This window comes from Heptranchias perlo, chromosome 37 (genome assembly GCF_035084215.1).
Source record: "Heptranchias perlo isolate sHepPer1 chromosome 37, sHepPer1.hap1, whole genome shotgun sequence".
Lineage (NCBI taxonomy): Eukaryota > Metazoa > Chordata > Chondrichthyes > Hexanchiformes > Hexanchidae > Heptranchias > Heptranchias perlo.
In genome coordinates this window covers 18,865,554-18,886,382 of record NC_090361.1, presented here as the reverse complement: position 1 = coordinate 18,886,382, position 20,829 = coordinate 18,865,554, and the positions used below count along the sequence as shown (strand labels likewise).

The 20,829-nt window shown below is 52.6% G+C and overlaps 1 protein-coding gene across 2 annotated transcripts in view; it reads right to left on the bottom strand.

Moving 5' to 3' along the window:
- Nucleotides 1-20,829, bottom strand: part of LOC137304552 (zinc finger protein Gfi-1b-like) — a 175,144-nt gene that overhangs the window by 10,275 nt on the left and 144,040 nt on the right. The window contains exons 2-5 of one of the 2 annotated variants that reach the window (XM_067973204.1): nucleotides 17,265-17,401; nucleotides 10,693-10,974; nucleotides 4,057-4,301; nucleotides 2,244-2,387 (exon numbers count right to left, since the gene is read on the bottom strand). In XM_067973204.1, coding sequence (XP_067829305.1) covers nucleotides 2,244-2,387; nucleotides 4,057-4,301; nucleotides 10,693-10,974; nucleotides 17,265-17,373 — 780 coding nt within the window. In that variant the 5' untranslated portion in view covers nucleotides 17,374-17,401. The remainder of the gene's footprint in view (nucleotides 1-2,243; nucleotides 2,388-4,056; nucleotides 4,302-10,692; nucleotides 10,975-17,264; nucleotides 17,402-20,829) is intronic. The other variant, XM_067973205.1, reaches the window with a different exon arrangement.

The window sequence follows — 20,829 nt, the reverse complement described above, 5'->3', positions numbered from 1 at the left end:
TTATTGCCCATCCCTAATTGCCCTTGAGAAGGTGGTGGTGAGCCGCCTTCTTGAACCGCTGCAGTCCGTGTGGTGACGGTTCTCCCACAGTGCTGTTAGGAAGGGAGTTCCAGGATTTTGACCCAGCGACGATGAAGGAACGGCGATATATTTCCAAGTCGGGATGGTGTGTGACTTGGAGGGGAACGTGCAGGTGGTGTTGTTCCCATGTGCCTGCTGCTCTTGTCCTTCTAGGTGGTAGAGGTCGCGGGTTTGGGAGGTGCTGTCGAAGAAGCCTTGGCGAGTTGCTGCGGTGCATCCTGTGGATGGTACACACTGCAGCCACTATGCGCCGGTGATGAAGGGAGTGAATGTTTAGGGTGGTGGATGGGGTGCCAATCAAGCGGGCTGCTTTGTCCTGGATGGTGTCGAGCTTCTTGAGTGTTGTTGGAGCTGCACTTATCCAGGCAAGTGGAGAGTATTCCATCACACTCCTGACTTGTGCCTTGTAGATGGTGGAAAGGCTTTGGGGAGTCAGGAGGTGAGTCACTTGCCGCAAAATACCTGCTCTTGTAGCCACAGTATTTATATGGCTGGTCCAGTTAAGCTTCTGGTCAATGGTGACCCCCAGGATGTTGATGGTAGGGATTCGGCAATGGTAATGCTGTTAAATGTCAAGGGGAGGTGGTTAGACTCTCTTTTGTTGGAGATGGTCATTGCCTGGCACTTGTCTGGCACGAATGTTACTTGTCACTTATGAGCCCAAGCCTGGATGTTGTCCAAGTCTTGCTGCATGTGGGTTCGGACTGCTTCATTATCTGAGGGGTTGCGAATGGAACTAAACACTGTGCAATCATCAGCGAACATCCCCATTTCTGACCTTATGATGGAGGGAAGGTCATTGATGAAGCAGCTGAAGATGGTTGGGCCTCGGACACTGCCCTGAGGAACTCCTGCAGCAATGTCCTGGGGCTGAGATGATTGGCCTCCAACAACCACTACCATCTTCCTTTGTGATGTGGAGATGCCGGTGATGGACTAGGGTGGACAAATGTAAGGACTTGCACAACAGCAGGTTATAGTCCAACAGTTTTATTTTAAATCACAAGCTTTTGGAGCTTACCTCCTTCGTCACCTGACTATAACCTGGTGTTGTGCAAGTCCTTACACCTTCCTTTGTGCTAGGTATGACTCCAGCCACTGGAGAGTTTTCCCCCTGATTCCCATTGACTTCAATTTTACTCGGGCTCCTTGATGCCACATTCGGTCAAATGCTGCCTTGATGTCAAGGGCAGTCACTCTCACCTCACCTCTGGAATTCAGCTCTTTTGTCCATGTTTGGACCAAGGCTGTAATGAGGTCTGGAGCTGAGTGGTCCTGGCGGAACCCAAACTGAGCATCGGTGAGCAGGTTATTGTGAGTAAGTGCTGCTTGATAGCACTGTCGACGACACCTTCCATCACTTTGTTGATGCTTAATGCAATTTAAGAAGCATCAAAGGATTTGCGTAAGAATTATAACTAGTTTGGAGACAACATGTCTACATTTCAGCTGCTATCATTCTATTAAGGTGTGATGCTCATAACTGTGGAAAATTGTCTTATCTTCTCCACAAACATTCCAGTGAGAATGGAGTGAATGCGGTGTCACATTGCCATCTACTGGTGTAGCAGCACATGACACAAAGATCACATGACAATAATCTCAGAATTGATAGCTTTAGAGCAAGTCATGTGACGTTGTCCACCTTGGTGTATAAATAAGCTCACTTTCAGTAAGACTTTGGTATTCGGTGCTGAGACCTTGCCTGGATTGGTTAATAATTTCAGTCCCTGATGGATATGTTATTCCTGAGTATATAGATGTATAACTTGTTTGTACTTTTTGTCAATATTAATAAAACCAACAAGTTGATTTATCTCCAGTATCCAACCCTATCTAATTTGGATTAATCGACTCGGTGGAGCCCATCACTCCACCTTTAAGAGGACAGACTATGTGTGCATGGAGACTGTGGGTCTTTTCTTACCCTGGGAGTGTGAGGACACTCGGTGTTACCTTGCCCTGGGAGTGTGAGGACACTGTGGGTCTTACCTTGCCCTGGGAGTGTGAGGACACTCGGTCTTACCTTGCCCTGGGAGTGTGTGGACACTCGGTCTTACCTTGCCCTGGGAGTGTGAGGACACTCGGTCTTACCTTGCCCTGGGAGTGTGAGGACACTCGGTCTTACCTTGCCCTGGGAGTGTGAGGACACTCGGTCTTACCTTGCCCTGGGAGTGTGTGGCTTGGTGCTGCTCCAGACTGACAGAGTGTCCAAATGCTTTCCCACATGCCTCACAGGTGAAGAGCTGACTGCCGCTGTGTGATCTTCGGACATGTACCTCCAGCCCATGAGAAGTGAAAAACACCTAGACAACAGGAAGGATTGATGGTGAAGAGCCAGAGGGAGCAGACCAGTCCTCGGTGAGACTGCATGGACTGGGGGTTCGGGGATTGGCTGGCAGTTGAAGATTTTGTCCTATCCGGTCGGCTGCGATGGGCCCGAGTCCCTTCCCCGGGTCTCCAACAGGAGGCTTCAGTCAAGGGGAAGACAGTTGGATTTGCTCATTTAAAAACTTCGACAGGGTGCCATGTTGGGATAGAGTGTCAGACACTCCCTGAATACTCGGTGGCTCACAGACTTCCACCCAAACCTATCGCACCCCAGTCTGAGCCACAGAGACTGGGAGATAACGGTCATATCAACACTGTCCATCAGCTAAAGGAATCATTGTGGGACCGGGTGCAGACTGTGTGACTGCCCCTGACTATGGGGTATGAGGAGAGGGTCATCTCCCTGTACCCAAAAGTTGGATCAGTACACATTCCAAAACACTGAGGGCCTAGATATAAATCAGCAGGCAATTTATTTAACATTCAACAGGTAAATAAGCCATTGTACCACCAGGCAGCCAGTTCACCCTGTCCCACCAGTGACTGACACTGACCCATAGAGAGAGTACACCCTGTATTGGTCAACCTATCATCAAGACTCTGAGTGTGAGTGGGTGTCTCTCTCTCTCTCCGAGTGTGAGTGGGTCTCTCTGAGTGTGAGTGGGTGTCTCTCTCTCTCTCCGAGTGTGAGTGGGTCTCTCTGAGTGTGAGTGGGTCTCTCTGAGTGTGAATGGGTCTCTCCGAGTGTGAGTGGGTCTCTCTGAGTGTGAGTGGGTCTCTCTGAGTGTGAGTGGGTCCCTCCGAGTGTGAATGGGTCTCTCCGAGTGTGAGTGGGTCTCTCTCCGAGTGTGAGTGTGTCTCTCCGAGTGTGAGTGTGTCTCTCCGAGTGTGAGTGTGTCTCTCTCCGAGTGTGAGTGGGTCTCTCTCCGAGTGTGAGTGGGTCTCTCTCCGAGTGTGAGTGGGTCTCTCTCTGAGTGTGAGTGGGTCTCTCTCCGAGTGTGAGTGTGTCTCTCCGAGTGTGAGTGTGTCTCTCTCCGAGTGTGAGTGTGTCTCTCTCCGAGTGTGAGTGTGTCTCTCCGAGTGTGAGTGGGTCTCTCTCCGAGTGTGAGTGTGTCTCTCCGAGTGTGAGTGTGTCTCTCTCCGAGTGTGAGTGTGTCTCTCCGAGTGTGAGTGGGTCTCTCTCTGAGTGTGAGTGGGTCTCTCTCCGAGTGTGAGTGTCTCTCTCCGAGTGTGAGTGGGTCTCTCTCCGAGTGTGAGTGTGTCTCTCCGAGTGTGAGTGTGTCTCTCCGAGTGTGAGTGTGTCTCTCCAAGTGTGAATGGGTCTCTCCGAGTGTGAGTGTGTCTCTCTCCGAGTGTGAGTGTGTCTCTCTCCGAGTGTGAGTGTGTCTCTCCGAGTGTGAGTGTGTCTCTCTCCGAGTGTGAGTGTGTCTCTCCGAGTGTGAGTGTGTCTCTCCGAGTGTGAGTGTGTCTCTCTCCGAGTGTGAGTGTGTCTCTCTCCGAGTGTGAGTGTGTCTCTCCGAGTGTGAGTGTGTCTCTCCGAGTGTGAGTGTGTCTCTCTCCGAGTGTGAGTGTGTCTCTCCGAGTGTGAGTGTGTCTCTCTCCGAGTGTGAGTGTGTCTCTCTCCGAGTGTGAGTGTGTCATTACCTTGTCACATTTGATGCAGTTGTATGGAGCTTTGTGCGAGGGTCTCTGGGTGAAGAGCATGTGACTGTCGTCCTCAATGGTTAGTTGAGTGCTCTGACCCTGCAGTGTGGGCTGAGGGTCTAACATCGGTGACAGGTAATCCTGAACCAGGTGCTTGAGTCCTACTGTGGTGTAACCACTCCAGGAGTACGGCCTGAATCGTAATCCCAGAGCCCGGGGAGCCTCCGGAGGGAGAAATAAGTTATCTGAAAGTAAAAGTCATCAAAACATTCAATGAAATATAAACATATCGTAAAAGACAGATAACGGACGTTCCCTCAGAGTTAGACCAGATCTTCACCGATAACATCTGTCCCGTCTCTCACAGCTGCAGATGTTTCACACACACTTTGTCGGAGTTTTATCCAGGACCCTATTTCCCATCTTCACTATAAGTGGGCACCAGATCCTGGCTTTTTCCCAGTTCCTCCTTATTCTGCCCGGACTGTGGTCACTCCTTATAATCATAGAAATTTACGACACAGAAGGAGGCCATTCGGCCCATTGTGCCGGCCGAAAAGGAACCACCCAGCCTAATCCCACTTTCCAGTACTTGGTCCGTAGCCCTGTAGGTTACAGCTCTTCAGGTGCACATCCAAATACTTTTTAAATGAGTTGAGGGTTTCTGCCTCTACCACCCTTTCAGGCAGTGAGTTCCAGACCCCCACCACCCTCTGGGTAAAAAAACTTCTCCTCAACTCCCCTCTAATCCTTCTACCAATTACTTTAAATCTATGCCCCCAGGTTATTGACCCCTCTGCTAAGGGAAATAGGTCCTTCCTATCCACTCTATCTCGGCCCCTCATAATTTTATACACCTCAATTAAATCACCCCTCAGCCTCCTCTGTTCCAAAGAGATCAACCCCAGCCTATCCAATCTTTCCTCATAGCTCAAATTTGGCAGGGGGATGGGCACCAGGATGTAGCAATAGAAAGGAGAAACAAGGGGCACAAAGGATCGGGAGAGAAAGATAGCACTAGAGTAAGAAATAGTACAGTATAGGGTGGGATCAGAGTAAGAGAGAGTACAAGAAAGTCTAAGACTGGTTTACAGTGCACGTGTGTAAACGCACGAAGTGTGGTAAACAAGGTTGGTGAGCTGCAGGTACAAATAACCACATGGGAATATGATGTCGTGGTGATAACGGAGACCTGGCTCAAAAAAGGGCAGGATTGGGTACTAAATATTCCTGGATACAAGGTGTTCAGGAAAGATAGGGAAGGAAAGAAAGGAGGGGGGATGGCAGTATTGATTAAGGAGAATATTGCAGTACTGGAGAGAGAGAGATGTCCTGGAGGGGTCAAGGACAGAATCTATTTGGTTAGAGTTAAGCAACAATAGAGGTGCCGTTACACTACTGGGTCTATTCTATAGACCACCAACTAGTGGGAAGGATATAGAGGAACAAATTTGCAGGGAAATTACAGAGAGGTGCAAGAACTATAGAGTAGTGATAATGGGGGACTTCAACTATCCTAATATAGACTGGGATAGTAATAGTGTAAAGGGCAAAGAGGGGGAGGGATTTTTGAAGTGTTCAGGAGAACTTTCTTAACCAGTATGTTTCTGGCCCCTTTGAGGAAGGAGACATTGCTGGACTTGGTTCTGGGGAATGAGGTGGGTCAATTGGAGCAGGTGTCAGTGGGGGAACATTTAGGGAACAGCGATCATAGTATTATAAGGTTTAGAATAGTTATGGTAAAGGACAAGGAACAATCGAGAGTGAAAATACTCACTTGGAGGAGGGCCAATTACAGTGGGATGAGAACGGATCTGGCCCGAGTAAACTGGAACCAAAGATTGACAGACAAAACTGTAATTGAACATTGGGTGGCCTTTAAAGAGGAGATGGTTCAGGTACAGTCTAGGCACATTACCACGAAGGGGAAAGGGAGGGCAACTAAAGCCAGAGCTCCCTGGATGACAAAAGAGATAGAGAGTAAGATGAAATGGAAAAAAGGGGCATATGACAGATGTCAGGTTGATAACACAAGTGAGAACCAGGCTGAATATAGAAAGTTCAGAGGGGAAGTGAAAAAGGAAATAAGAGGGGCAAAGAGAGAGAGTAGGAGAATAGACTGGCGGCCAACATAAAAGGGAATCCAAAAGTCTTCTATAGGCATATAAATAGTAAACGGGTAGTAAGAGGAGGGGTGGGGCCGATTAGGGACCAAAAAGGAGATCTACGTATGGAGGCAGAGGGCATGGCCGAGGTATTAAATGAGTACTTTGCATCTGTCTTTACCAAGGAAGAAGATGCTGCCAGAGTCTCAGTAAAGGAAGATATAGTTAAAATACTGGATGGGCTAAAAATTGGTAAAGAAGAGTTACTAGAAAGGCTGGCTGTAATTAAAGTAGATAAGTCACCTGATCTGGATGGGATGCATCCTAGGTTAAGGGCGGAAATTGTGGAGATACTGGCCACAATCTTCCAATCCTCCATCGATACGGGGATGGTGCCAGAGGACTGGAGAATTGCAAATGTTACATCCTTGTTCAAAAAAGGGTGTAAGGATAAACCCAGCAACTACAGGCCAGTCAGTTTAACCTCGGTGGTGGGGAAACTTTTAGAAACAATAATCCGGGACAGAGTTAACAGTCACTTGGAGGAGTGTGGATTGATTAGGGGAAGCCAGCACGGATTTGTTAAAGACAAATCGTGTTTAACTAACCTGATAGAGTTTTTTGATGAGGTAACAGAGAGGGTCTATATGGACTTTCAAAAGGCTTTTGATAAAGTACCGCATGGTAAGCTTGTCATCAGGATTGAAGCCCATGGAATAAAAGGGGCAGTAGCAACATGGATATGAAATTGACTAAGTGACAGGAAACAGAGAGTAGTGGTGAACGGTTGTTTTTCGGACTGGAGGGAGATGTACAGTGGTGTTCCCCAGGGGTCGGTGCTGGGACCACTGCTTTTCTTGATATATATTAATGACTTAGACTTGGGTGTACAGGGCACAGTTTCAAAATTTGCAGATAACACAAAACTTGGAAGGGTAGTGAACAGTGAGGAGGATAGTGATAGACTTCAAGAGGAGATAGACAGGCTGGTGGAATGGGCGGACACGTGGCAGATGAAATTTAAGCAGAAAAATTGGAAGTGATACATTTCGGTAGGAAAAACGAGGAAAGGCAATATAAGCTGGAGGGCACAATTCTAAAAGGGGTACAGGAACAGAGAGATCTCGGCATATATGTGCACAAATCGTTGAAGGTGGCAGAGCAGGTTGAGAATGCGGTTAAAAAAGCATACAGGATCCTGGGCTTTATAAGCAGAGGCATAGAGTACAAAAGTATGGAAGTTATGATGAACCTTTATAAAACACTGGTTCGGCCACAACTAGAGTATTGTGTTCAATTCTGGGCACCACACTTTAGGAAAGTGTGAAGGCTTTAGAGAGGGCGCAGAAAAGATTTACTAGAATGGTTCCAGGGATGAGGGACTTCAGTTACGTGGATAGACTGGAGAAGCTGGGGTTGTTCTCCTTGGAACAGAGAAGGTTAAGAGGAAATTTGATAGAAGTGTTCAAAATCATGAAGGGTCTAGACAGAGTAGATAGAGAGAAACTGTTCCCATTGGCGGAAGGGTCAAGAACCAGAAAGCATAGATTTAAGGTGATTGGCAAAAGAACCAAAGGTGACATGGGAGAAACCTTTTTACACAGCGAGTGGTTGTGATCTGGAATGCACTGCCTGAGGGGGTGGTGGAGGCAGATTCAATCATGGCTTTCAAAAGGGAACTGGATAAGTACTTGAAAGTAAAAAAATTGGAGGGCTACAGGGATAGGGCGGGGCAGTGGGACTAGCTGGATTGCTCTTGCATAGAGCTGGCCCAGACTCGATGGGCCGAATGGCCACCTTTGGTGCCACCTTTTGACGATTCCATGCATCTATGATTCTACATGTTAATCTTTTCAACCCTTCTGATTTTGTTCACATCTGAGAACTTTGGCCACAGGTGATTCCCCTTTGGACAAGCCAGGGAGTTACAGTCCAGTTAGTCTCACTTCAATTGGTAAACTGTCAGAGCCTGAAATACTGAGCACTGGGAGAAACTTGAGTTAATCAGGGCCACTCGGATGGATCTCTAAAAGGAAGGTCACACCTGACCAACCTTAGCAAATTCTTTGATGAAATAACAGAGAGGAAATGGAGTTACAGTAGATGTAGTTTTTATGGATTTTCAAAAGTATTTGATAAAATATCACATACAAGACTTATGGAAAAGATAATGGCACATGGAACTAAGGGGCTGTGACCCCTTCTGTAGAGATAGTTGGGAGGCAGAAAGCAAAGTGTTGGGTGAAGGGAGTTTCTGGAACTGGAAATATGTGAGTGATGTTCCACCAGGGCCTTTATCGGGACTGTTCATACTTACTGTACACACAAATTATCTGGACTTGGGAATTGGGAGAATATTGAAGTTTGCTGATGACCCCAGATTGGAGATATGAGAAATTGTGAGCAGGATTGAGAGAGACTGTCTGGCAGGATGGGCAGGATGTAGGAAAATGTGAACTAAACATTTATGAAGTGAGAATAGGGAAAGGAAATACACCTTAAATGGTGAAATGTTAAATGGAGCAGAGGGACCTTGGTGTGTAGATACACAGATCATTAAAGGTGTCACTGAGTGTAGATCACACCCAAAAAGGCAAACGGAATCCTTGGCTTTGTATCTACAGGAACTGAATACAAAGGAAGGAACTAACATTGAACTGTACAAGACTTTAGTTGGGCCCCAGTATTGGGTTTAATCTCGGGCAGCCCATTATAGGAAGGATAAAAGAGCAGTGGGAAAAGAGCAGTGCAAGTTCACTGGGATGTCACCTGGGGTCAAGGGTCTGAGTTATAAAGGGAGACTTGGGGAATTGGGAGGCCTGTGGGAGACCGCCTGGATTATAAAGGGTTAACAGAAAGATCATATCCACTGGTCGGAGAGACAGTAACACCAGGCACAAGTTTAAGATAATCACAAAAAGAATCAAAGGGTAAGTTCGGAATCCTTCTTTCTGCACAGGGTGGGGAGAATGTGGATTCTCTGCCACTGTTACTGATACAGAATCCATAAATTACTTTAGAAAGGAACTCTATAATTGATTGAAAAAGAGGGGTATTAAGGAGTATGGGGAGTGAGAAAGGGACTGGACTTAGATTAGTGGTTCACGGGGGACAACACTAGTAGGGGCTGGATGGGCAGAATGGTCTATTTCTGTGCTGGAACATTCTATGATCCTATGTGTGAGATTCAGTACCAAGCAGTGAGATGGGCTTGTGTCCAAAAAAAGGAAGAAAGACTTGCATTTATATAGCGCCTTGCACATCCTCAGGATGTCCCAAAGTGCTTCACAGTCAATGGAGTACTTTTGAAGTGTAATCACTGTTGTAATGTAGGAAACACGGCAGCCAATTTGGACACAGCAAGATCCCACAAACAGCAATGTGATAATGAGCAGATAATCTGTTTTATTAATGTTGATTGAGGGATAAATATTGGCCAGGACATCGGGGCGAACTCCCCTACTCTTCAACTGGTACTGTGGGATCATTTACATCCGCCTGAGAGGGCAGGTAGGGCATCGGTTTAAAGTCCCATCTGAAAGACGGCACCTCCGCCAGTGCAGCACTCCCTCAGTACTGACCCTCCGCCAGTGCGGCACTCCCTCAGTACTGACCCTCCGCCACTGCGGCACTCCCTCAGTACTGACCCTCCGCCAGTGCGGCACTCCCTCAGTACTGACCCTCCGCCAGTGCGGCACTCCCTCAGTACTGACCCTCCGCCAGTGCGGCACTCCCTCAGTACTGACCCTCCGCCAGTGCGGCACTCCCTCAGTCCTGACCCTCCGCCAGTGCGGCACTCCCTCAGTACTGACCCTCCGCCAGTGCGGCACTCCCTCAGTACTGACCCTCCCTCAGTACTGACCCTCCCTCAGTACTGACCCTCCGACAGTACTGACCCTCCCTCAGTACTGACCCTCCGACAGCGCAGCACTCCCTCAGTACTGATCCTCCGACAGTGCAGCGCTCCCTCAGTACTGACCCTCCCTCAGTACTGACCCTCCGACAGTACTGACCCTCCCTCAGTACTGACCCTCCGACAGCGCAGCACTCCCTCAGTACTGACCCTCCGACAGCGCAGCACTCCCTCAGTACTGACCCTCCGACAGTGCAGCGCTCCCTCAGTATTGACCCTCCCTCAGTACTGACCCTCCGACAGTACTGACCCTCCCTCAGTACTGACCCTCCGACAGCGCAGCACTCCCTCAGTACTGACCCTCCGACAGTGCAGCGCTCCCTCAGTACTGACCCTCCCTCAGTACTGACGCTCCCTCAGTACTGCACCCGAGTGTCGGCCTGGCTGTTGTGCTCCAGTCCCTGGAGTGGTTATGGTCCAGGGAGGGCGAGCTGCAGCTACACCGACTGTCACTGAGGACCCAGAGTGGAGTTAGCCTCACAGTGAGCACCTCTCTTTATAATCTGTTCAGGGGTTCTGACGAAAGATCGCTGACCTGAAACATTAACTCTGTTTCTTTTTCCACAGTCGCTGCCTGAGCTACCGAGTGTTTCCAGTATTTTGTTTCTAAAGACTCACCAGGTGTGGAGAGAGGTCCCCAGACATTCTCACACTCAGCTCTTCTCTTGCACGTTTCGTCCTCTGCTCCATGGTGGTCTGTGAGGGTCTCTCTCGGCACTATCGAGCCAGCGTGTGATCGAGGAGTCCTCCAACACCCGAACTCTGACCCTCTGACCGAGGTGCTTTTCTCAATAGGATCGACTCCCTGAGAGGGCTCCTCTACTTTAATTAAAAGAGCCGGAGCTCCCTGGGATCTGGCCATGGGCTCCAGCCACCCATTGTCCACCCGGTCAACACCTGCTGTGGAAAGTAGAGAGAGAGTTAATGGTGAGAGGCTGACCGAGCAGAGCGGGAGTGAACACACGAGTCTCAGTGTGAGGGGAGAGTGAACACACGAGTCTCAGTGTGAGGGGAGAGTGAACACATGAGTATCAGTGTGAGGACCAAGTGAACACACAAGTATCAGTGTGAGGACCAAGTGAACACACAAGTATCAGTGTGAGGACCAAGTGAACACACAAGTATCAGTGTGAGGACCAAGTGAACACACAAGTATCAGTGTGAGGACCAAGTGAACACACAAGTATCAGTGTGAGGACCAAGTGAACACACAAGTATCAGTGTGAGGACCAAGTGAACACACAAGTATCAGTGTGAGGACCAAGTGAACACACGAGTATCAGTGTGAGGGGAGAGTGAACACACGAGTATCAGTGTGAGGACCAAGTGAACACACAAGTATCAGTGTGAGGACCAAGTGAACACACAAGTATCAGTGTGAGGACCAAGTGAACACACGAGTATCAGCGTGAGAGGCAAGTGAACGCACAAGTATCAGTGTGAGAGGAGAGTGAACACACGAGTCTCAGTGTGAGAGGAGAGTGAACACACGAGTCTCAGTGTGAGAGGAGAGTGAACACACGAGTCTCAGTGTGAGAGGAGAGTGAACACACGAGTATCAGTGTGAGGGGAGAGTGAACACACGAGTCTCAGTGTGAGGGGAGAGTGAACACACGAGTCTCAGTCTGAGGGGAGAGTGAACACACGAGTATCAGTGTGAGGGGAGAGTGAACACACGAGTCTCAGTGTGAGGGGAGAGTGAACACACAAGTATCAGTGTGAGGGGAGAGTGAACACACGAGTCTCAGTGTGAGGGGAGAGTGAACACACGAGTCTCAGTGTGAGGGGAGAGTGAACACACGAGTATCAGTGTGAGGGGAGAGTGAACACACGAGTCTCAGTGTGAGGGGAGAGTGAACACACGAGTCTCAGTGTGAGAACTGAGCCTGGATCTGCCCTGAAGATTAGAGCCACCGATGGGTGTAATGGCCGACATGGAGAGCCCAGAACCTGACCCCATCGATGGACCAACAATTTATGAATCGTTTTGAAGGGCAGTGAGTTCACTGGGCAATCTCTGCACCAGTGACCGCACCTCATGGGGCACTGGGCCGAGCCAGGGAACAGTGCAAGACGGGAGAATCAGAAAATATCGCCTATAATACCGCATGAACAGGCCTCGCCGACATCGTCCAGACACACAGGCCAACAGTCTCCGGGTCTGAGACACACAGACCAGGATAGTCTCCGGGTCTCTCCCCAGTCTCCCTGTCTCTCCCCAGTCTCCCTGTCTCTCCCCAGTCTCCCTGTCTTTCCCTGGTCTCCCTGTCCCTCCCCAGTCTCCCTGTCTCCCTGTCTCTCGCCGGTCTCCTGGTCTCTGCCCAGTCTCCCTGTCTCTCCCCGGTCTCCCTGTCTCTCCCCGGTCTCCCTGTCTCTCCCCGGTCTCCGGGTCTCTCCCCGGTCTCCCTGTCTCTCCCCGGTCTCCCTGTCTCTCCCCGGTCTCCGGGTCTCTCCCCGGTCTCCCTGTCTCTCCCCGGTCTCCCTGTCTCTCCCTGGTCTCCGGGTCTCTCCCCGGTCTCCAGGTCTCTCCCCGGTCTCCCTGTCTCTCCCCGGTCTCCAGGTCTCTCCCCAGTCTCCAGGTCTCTCCCCGGTCTCCCTGTCTCTCCCCGGTCTCCCTGTCTCTCCCAGTCTCCCTGTCTCTCCCCAGTCTCCCTGTCTCTCCCAGACTCCCTGTCTCTCCCCGGTCTCCGTGTCTCTCCCAGTCTCCCTGTCTCTCCCCAGTCTCCCTGTCTCTCCCAGTCTCCCTGTCTCTCCCCAGTCTCCCTGTCTCTCCCTGGTCTCCAGGTCTCTCCCCGGTCTCCCTGTCTATCCCCGGTCTCCCTGTCTCTCCCCAGTCTTCCTGTCTCTCCCCGGTCTCCCTGTCTCTCCCTGGTCTCCAGGTCTCTCCCCAGTCTCCCTGTCTCTCCCCAGTCTCCAGGTCTCTCCCCGGTCTCCCTGTCTCTCCCCGGTCTCCCTGTCTCTCCCCAGTCTCCCTGTCTCTCCCAGTCTCCCTGTCTCTCCCCAGTCTCCCTGTCTCTCCCCAGTCTCCCTTTCTCTCCCTGGTCTCCAGGTCTCTCCCCGGTCTCCCTGTCTCTCCCCGGTCTCCCTGTCTCTCCCCAGTCTTCCTGTCTCTCCCCGGTCTCCCTGTCTCTCCCCCGGTCTCCCTGTCTCTCCCCGGTCTCCCTGTCTCTCCCCGGTCCCCTGTCTCTCCCCGGTCTCCCTGTCTCTCCCCGGTCTCCCTGTCTCTCCCCGGTCTCCCTGTCTCTCCCCGGTCTCCAGGTCTCTCCCCAGTCTCCCTGTCTCTCCCCAGTCTCCCTGTCTCTCCCTGGTCTCCAGGTCTCTCCCCGGTCTCCCTGTCTCTCCCTGGTCTCCAGGTCTCTCCCCGGTCTCTGGGTCTCTCCCCCGGTCTCCCTGTCTCTCCCCAGTCTCCCTGTCTCTCCCCACTCTCTGGGTCTCTCCCCGGTCTCCCTGTCCCTCCCCGGTCTCCCTGTCTCTCCCCGGTCTCCCTGTTTCTCCCCGGTCTCCCTGTCTCTCCCAGTCTCCCTGTCTCTCCCCAGTCTCCCTGTCTCTCCCCAGTCTCCCTGTTTCTCCCCAGTCTCCCTGTCTCTCCCCAGTCTCCCTGTCTCTCCCCGGTCTCCCTGTCTCTCCCCAGTCTCCCTGTCTCTCCCAGTCTCCCTGTCTCTCCCCAGTCTCCCTGTCTCTCCCAGTCTCCCTGTCTCTCCCCGGTCTCCCTGTCTCTCCCAGTCTCCCTGTCTCTCCCCGGTCTCCCTGTTTCTCCCCGGTCTCCGGGTCTCTCCCCCGGTCTCCCTGTCTCTCCCCGGTCTCCCTGTCTCTCTCCGGTCTCCCTGTCTCTCCCTGGTCTCCGGGTCTCTCCCCGGTCTCCGGGTCTCTCCCCCGGTCTCCCTGTCTCTCCCCGGTCTCCCTGTCTCTCCCTGGTCTCCAGGTCTCTCCCCAGTCTCCCTGTCTCTCCCCAGTCTCCAGGTCTCTCCCCGGTCTCCCTGTCTCTCCCCGGTCTCCCTGTCTCTCCCCAGTCTCCCTGTCTCTCCCAGTCTCCCTGTCTCTCCCCAGTCTCCCTGTCTCTCCCCAGTCTCCCTTTCTCTCCCTGGTCTCCAGGTCTCTCCCCGGTCTCCCTGTCTCTCCCCGGTCTCCCTGTCTCTCCCCAGTCTTCCTGTCTCTCCCCGGTCTCCCTGTCTCTCCCCCGGTCTCCCTGTCTCTCCCCGGTCTCCCTGTCTCTCCCCGGTCTCCCTGTCTCTCCCCGGTCTCCCTGTCTCTCCCTGGTCTCCAGGTCTCTCCCCAGTCTCCCTGTCTCTCCCCAGTCTCCAGGTCTCTCCCCGGTCTCCCTGTCTCTCCCCGGTCTCCCTGTCTCTCCCCAGTCTCCCTGTCTCTCCCAGTCTCCCTGTCTCTCCCCAGTCTCCCTGTCTCTCCCCAGTCTCCCTTTCTCTCCCTGGTCTCCAGGTCTCTCCCCGGTCTCCCTGTCTCTCCCCGGTCTCCCTGTCTCTCCCCAGTCTTCCTGTCTCTCCCCGGTCTCCCTGTCTCTCCCCCGGTCTCCCTGTCTCTCCCCGGTCTCCCTGTCTCTCCCCGGTCTCCCTGTCTCTCCCCGGTCTCCCTGTCTCTCCCCGGTCTCCCTGTCTCTCCCCGGTCTCCCTGTCTCTCCCCGGTCTCCCTGTCTCTCCCTGGTCTCCAGGTCTCTCCCCAGTCTCCCTGTCTCTCCCCAGTCTCCCTGTCTCTCCCTGGTCTCCAGGTCTCTCCCCGGTCTCCCTGTCTCTCCCTGGTCTCCAGGTCTCTCCCCGGTCTCTGGGTCTCTCCCCCGGTCTCCCTGTCTCTCCCCAGTCTCCCTGTCTCTCCCCACTCTCTGGGTCTCTCCCCGGTCTCCCTGTCCCTCCCCGGTCTCCCTGTCTCTCCCCGGTCTCCCTGTTTCTCCCCGGTCTCCCTGTCTCTCCCAGTCTCCCTGTCTCTCCCCAGTCTCCCTGTCTCTCCCCAGTCTCCCTGTTTCTCCCCAGTCTCCCTGTCTCTCCCCAGTCTCCCTGTCTCTCCCCGGTCTCCCTGTCTCTCCCCAGTCTCCCTGTCTCTCCCAGTCTCCCTGTCTCTCCCCAGTCTCCCTGTCTCTCCCAGTCTCCCTGTCTCTCCCCGGTCTCCCTGTCTCTCCCAGTCTCCCTGTCTCTCCCCGGTCTCCCTGTTTCTCCCCGGTCTCCGGGTCTCTCCCCCGGTCTCCCTGTCTCTCCCCGGTCTCCCTGTCTCTCTCCGGTCTCCCTGTCTCTCCCTGGTCTCCGGGTCTCTCCCCGGTCTCCGGGTCTCTCCCCCGGTCTCCCTGTCTCTCCCCGGTCTCCCTGTCTCTCCCTGGTCTCCAGGTCTCTCCCCAGTCTCCCTGTCTCTCCCCAGTCTCCAGGTCTCTCCCCGGTCTCCCTGTCTCTCCCCGGTCTCCCTGTCTCTCCCCAGTCTCCCTGTCTCTCCCAGTCTCCCTGTCTCTCCCCAGTCTCCCTGTCTCTCCCCAGTCTCCCTTTCTCTCCCTGGTCTCCAGGTCTCTCCCCGGTCTCCCTGTCTCTCCCCGGTCTCCCTGTCTCTCCCCAGTCTTCCTGTCTCTCCCCGGTCTCCCTGTCTCTCCCCCGGTCTCCCTGTCTCTCCCCGGTCTCCCTGTCTCTCCCCGGTCTCCCTGTCTCTCCCCGGTCTCCCTGTCTCTCCCCGGTCTCCCTGTCTCTCCCCGGTCTCCCTGTCTCTCCCCGGTCTCCCTGTCTCTCCCTGGTCTCCAGGTCTCTCCCCAGTCTCCCTGTCTCTCCCCAGTCTCCCTGTCTCTCCCTGGTCTCCAGGTCTCTCCCCGGTCTCCCTGTCTCTCCCTGGTCTCCAGGTCTCTCCCCGGTCTCTGGGTCTCTCCCCCGGTCTCCCTGTCTCTCCCCAGTCTCCCTGTCTCTCCCCACTCTCTGGGTCTCTCCCCGGTCTCCCTGTCCCTCCCCGGTCTCCCTGTCTCTCCCCGGTCTCCCTGTTTCTCCCCGGTCTCCCTGTCTCTCCCAGTCTCCCTGTCTCTCCCCAGTCTCCCTGTCTCTCCCCAGTCTCCCTGTTTCTCCCCAGTCTCCCTGTCTCTCCCCAGTCTCCCTGTCTCTCCCCGGTCTCCCTGTCTCTCCCCAGTCTCCCTGTCTCTCCCAGTCTCCCTGTCTCTCCCCAGTCTCCCTGTCTCTCCCAGTCTCCCTGTCTCTCCCCGGTCTCCCTGTCTCTCCCAGTCTCCCTGGTCTCCCTGTTTCTCCCCGGTCTCCGGGTCTCTCCCCCGGTCTCCCTGTCTCTCCCCGGTCTCCCTGTTTCTCTCCGGTCTCCCTGTCTCTCCCTGGTCTCCGGGTCTCTCCCCGGTCTCCGGGTCTCTCCCCCGGTCTCCCTGTCTCTCCCCGGTCTCCCTGTCTCTCCCCGGTCTCCCTGTCTCTCCCCAGTCTCCCTGTCTCTCCCAGTCTCCCTGTCTCTCCCCGGTCTCCCTGTTTCTCCCCGGTCTCCGGGTCTCTCCCCGGTCTCCCTTTCTCTCCCCAGTCTCCCTGTCTCTCCCCGGTCTCCCCCCCTCTCCCCCCTCTCTGGGTCTCTCCCCGGTCTCCCTGTGTCTCCCCACTCTCTGGGTCTCTCCCCGGTCTCCCTGTCTCTCCCCGGTTTCCATGTCTCTCCCCGGTCTCCCTGTCTCTCCCCGGTTTCCATGTCTCTCCCCGGTCTCCCTGTCTCTCCCCAGTCTCCGAGCAGATCAGATAAATTTGGTCAATCTCAGCAGCCCCACAACAAAGGCCATTGATTGGTCCTCCTGATCCCACTCACTGGGACAGTGGGGACTGGACCAATCTCCAGGCTCAATACTTGGACCCGAGCAGGCTCCTGATCCTCTCAGTGGGACGGTGGGATAACTCTCCCTGTGGATAACATTCCCTGGACGAAGAGAAGAGAGAAACCATCCCAGAGTCACAGCCTGACCACGGTCCCAGCCGAGAGCCCAGAGCTGACGTAGTCAGGCCGCTGAGGGGGAAACAGGCCATATACTGTCCCACAGCTCTGGCCAAAACAAGCCAAGCAGACAGTCCTAAGGGTGAGGACATGGCCAGGTGTGGAGGCCCAACCTGCCCAGGTCACACTGTCCACTCAGCTCGCAGATTCCACCAATTTCTTTTGCGATTGTTTTCTTTCGATTGACCCTGTGACGCGCTGAAGGTCATGTTTGGTCACCATCTTCTGCCTGACCTCAGGCTCCTTACCCTCATTGATTGCTGGCCTCAGTGTTTGCTGCACGCTCTCATCTTCACCGTACCGTTGCCCCTGGTAACCGGTAACCCGCTTACTCCTCACGAGAAAGGAACGAGGCATCCCGAGCGTCTCTGAGTTACACCGCTCTCTGAAAATATAAATCCACCTCGGGTTAGTGGGATCTGGCATAGCCAGGCCACCGAGCAGCAAACACCCAGTATCTCCACTCAGTCTCAGTGAGTCACAGTCAGGATATAATCAGATCTCCTCCCTCCACACTCACACGGCCTTAATCCACACATTTTCCGCCATTTTACAGTGGACTCTTAATGAATATTTTCTGATGTGTTTGTTACTTCACTAGAGAATATTCCCCAATCAGCCGGCCCGAACCGATCTGAAGCGGTGAATCATGAGGGTAGGTTTGAGCCACACATTGCAGGAGGATCAGGAGAAACTTTCACCTCCGTCTGTCATCGAGACATTCCCCCATTGTTCATTGTGTAGATAAAATTAACAATTCTCTCAGCACAAAATGGCTGCCACACTTAACTAACTAAAAAGTCACTGCACTTCAAAAATAGTTAATGGTAAAATACTTAACGGCATTTTCACAAGGAATGGTCCTGAGCCTAGTCTCAGAGACTGGTCTGGTCTGTGTGTCTCAGACTCGGAGACTGACCTGGTCTGTGTGTCTCAGTCTCGGAGACTGACCTGGTCTGTGTGTCTCAGACTCAGAGACTGACCTGGTCTGTGTGTCTCAGACTCGGAGACTGGTCTGGTCTGTGTGTCTCAGACTCGGAGACTGGTCTGGTCTGTGTGTCTCAGACTCGGAGACTGACCTGGTCTGTGTGTCTCAGACTCAGAGACTGACCTGGTCTGTGTGTCTCAGACTCGGAGACTGACCTGGTCTGTGTGTCTCAGTCTCGGAGACTGACCTGGTCTGTGTGTCTCAGACTCGGAGACTGACCTGGTCTGTGTGTCTCAGTCTCGGAGACTGACCTGGTCTGTGTGTCTCAGTCTCGGAGACTGACCTGGTCTGTGTGTCTCAGTCTCGGAGACTGACCTGGTCTGTGTGTCTCAGACTCGGAGACTGACCTGGTCTGTGTGTCTCAGACTCGGAGACTGACCTGGTCTGTGTGTCTCAGACTCGGAGACTGACCTGGTCTGTGTGTCTCAGACTCGGAGACTGACCTGGTCTGTGTGTCTCAGACTCGGAGACTGACCTGGTCTGTGTGTCTCAGTCTCGGAGACTGACCTGGTCTGTGTGTCTCAGTCTCGGAGACTGACCTGGTCTGTGTGTCTCAGACTCGGAGACTGGTCTGGTCTGTGTGTCTCAGACTCGGAGACTGGTCTGGTCTGTGTGTCTCAGACTCGGAGACTGGTCTGGTCTGTGTGTCTCAGACTCAGAGACTGGTCTGGTCTGTGTGTCTCAGACTCGGAGACTGGTCTGGTCTGTGTGTCTCAGACTCAGAGGCTAGTCTGGTCTGTGTGTCTCAGACTCGAAGACTGGTCTGGTCTGTGTGTCTCAGTCTCAGAGACTGGTCTGGTCTGTGTGTCTCAGTCTCAGAGACTGGTCTGGTCTGCGTGTCTCAGTCTCAGAGACTGGTCTGGTCTGTGTGTCTCAGTCTCAGAGACTGGTCTGGTCTGCGTGTCTCAGTCTCAGAGACTGACCTGGTCTGTGTGTCTCAGACTCGGAGACTGTCCAATGACAAGGTGTCAAACTCCCATTCATTTAGAATCATAGAAAATTTATGGCACAGAAGGAGGCCATTCGGCCCATCGTGTTCGTGCCGGCTGAAAATGAGCCACCCGGCCTAATCCCACTTTCCAGCACTTGGTCCGTAGCCCTGTAGGTTACGGCACTTCAGGTGCACATCCAGGTATTTTTTAAATGAGTTGAGGGTTTCTGCCTCTACCACCCTTTCAGGCAGTGAGTTCCAGACCCCCACCACCCTCTGGGTGAAAAAAATTGTTCCTCAGCTCCCCTCTAATCCTTCTACCAATCACTTTAAATCTATGCCCCCTGGTTATTGACCCCTCTGCTAAGGGAAACAGATCCTTCCTATCCACTCTATCTCGGCCCTTCATAATTTTATATACCTCAATTAAATCCCCCCTCAGCCTCCTCTGTTCCAAGGAAAACAACCCCAGCCTATCCAATCTTTCCTCATAGCTAAAATTCTCCAGTCCTGGCAACATCCTCGTAAATCTCCTCTGTACCCTCTCTAGTGCAATCACATCTTTCCTGTAATGTGGTGACCAGAACTGTACGCAGTACTCAAGCTGTGGCCTAACCAGTGTTTTATACAGTTCCAGCATAACCTCCCTCTCTTATATTCTATGCCTCGGCTAATAAAGGAAAGTATCCCATATGCCTTTTCAACCACCTTATCTACCTGTCCTGTTACCTTCAGGGATCTGTGGACATGCACTCCAAGGTCCCTCACTTCCTCTACACCTCTCAGTATCCTCCCATTTATTGTGTACTCCCTTGCCTTGTTTGACCTCCCCAAATACATTACCTCACACTTCTCCAGATTGAACTCCATTTGCCACTTTTCTGCCCACCTGACCAGTCCATTGATATCTTCCTGCAGTCTACAGCTTTCCTCCTCATTATCAACCACACGGCCTATCTTTGTGTCATCCGCAAATTTCTTAATCATGCCCCCTACGTTTAAGTCCAAATCGTTAATATATACCACAGAAAGCAAAGCTCGTAGTACTGAGCCCTGCGGAACCCCACTGGAAACAGCCTTCCAATTACAAAAACACCCGTTGATCATTACCCTTTGCTTCCTGCCACTGAGCCAATTTTGGATCCAATTTGCCACTTTCCCTTGGATCCCATGGGCTTTTACTTTTTTGACCAGTCTGCCATGTGGGATCTTGTCAAAAGCCTTGCTAAAATCCATGTAGACCACATCAAACGCGCTACCCTCATCGACCCTCCTTGTTACCTCCTCGAAAAATTCAATCAAGTTCGTCAGACACGACCTTCCCTTAACAAATCCATGCTGACTGTCCTTGATTAATCCGTGCCTTTCTAAGTGATGGTTTATCCTGTCCCTCAGAATTGATTCCAATAATTTGCCCACCACGGAGGTTAGACTGATTGGTCTGTAATTACTCGGTCTATCCTTTTCTCCCTTTTTAAACAACGGTACAATGTTAGCAGTCCTCCAATTCTCCGGCACCACGCCTGTATCCAGGGAGTATTGGAAAATGATGGTCAGAGCCTCTGCTATTTCCTCCCTTGCTTCTTTTAACAGCCTGGGATACATTTCATCCAGGCCTGGGGATTTATCTACTTTCAAAGATGCTAAACCCCTTAATACTCCTTTTCTCACTATGTTTATCCCATCCAATATTTCACACTCCTCCTCCTTAACTTCAATCCCTGCATCATCCCCCTCTTTTATGAAGACAGATGCAAAGTATTCATTAAGAACCAGACCCACATCTTCCACCTCCACACACAGGTTACCTTTTTGGTCTCTAATAGGCCCTACTCTTTCCTTAATTATCCTCTTGCTCTACATTTCTACAACTAATGTCTCTCCATTGCTCACA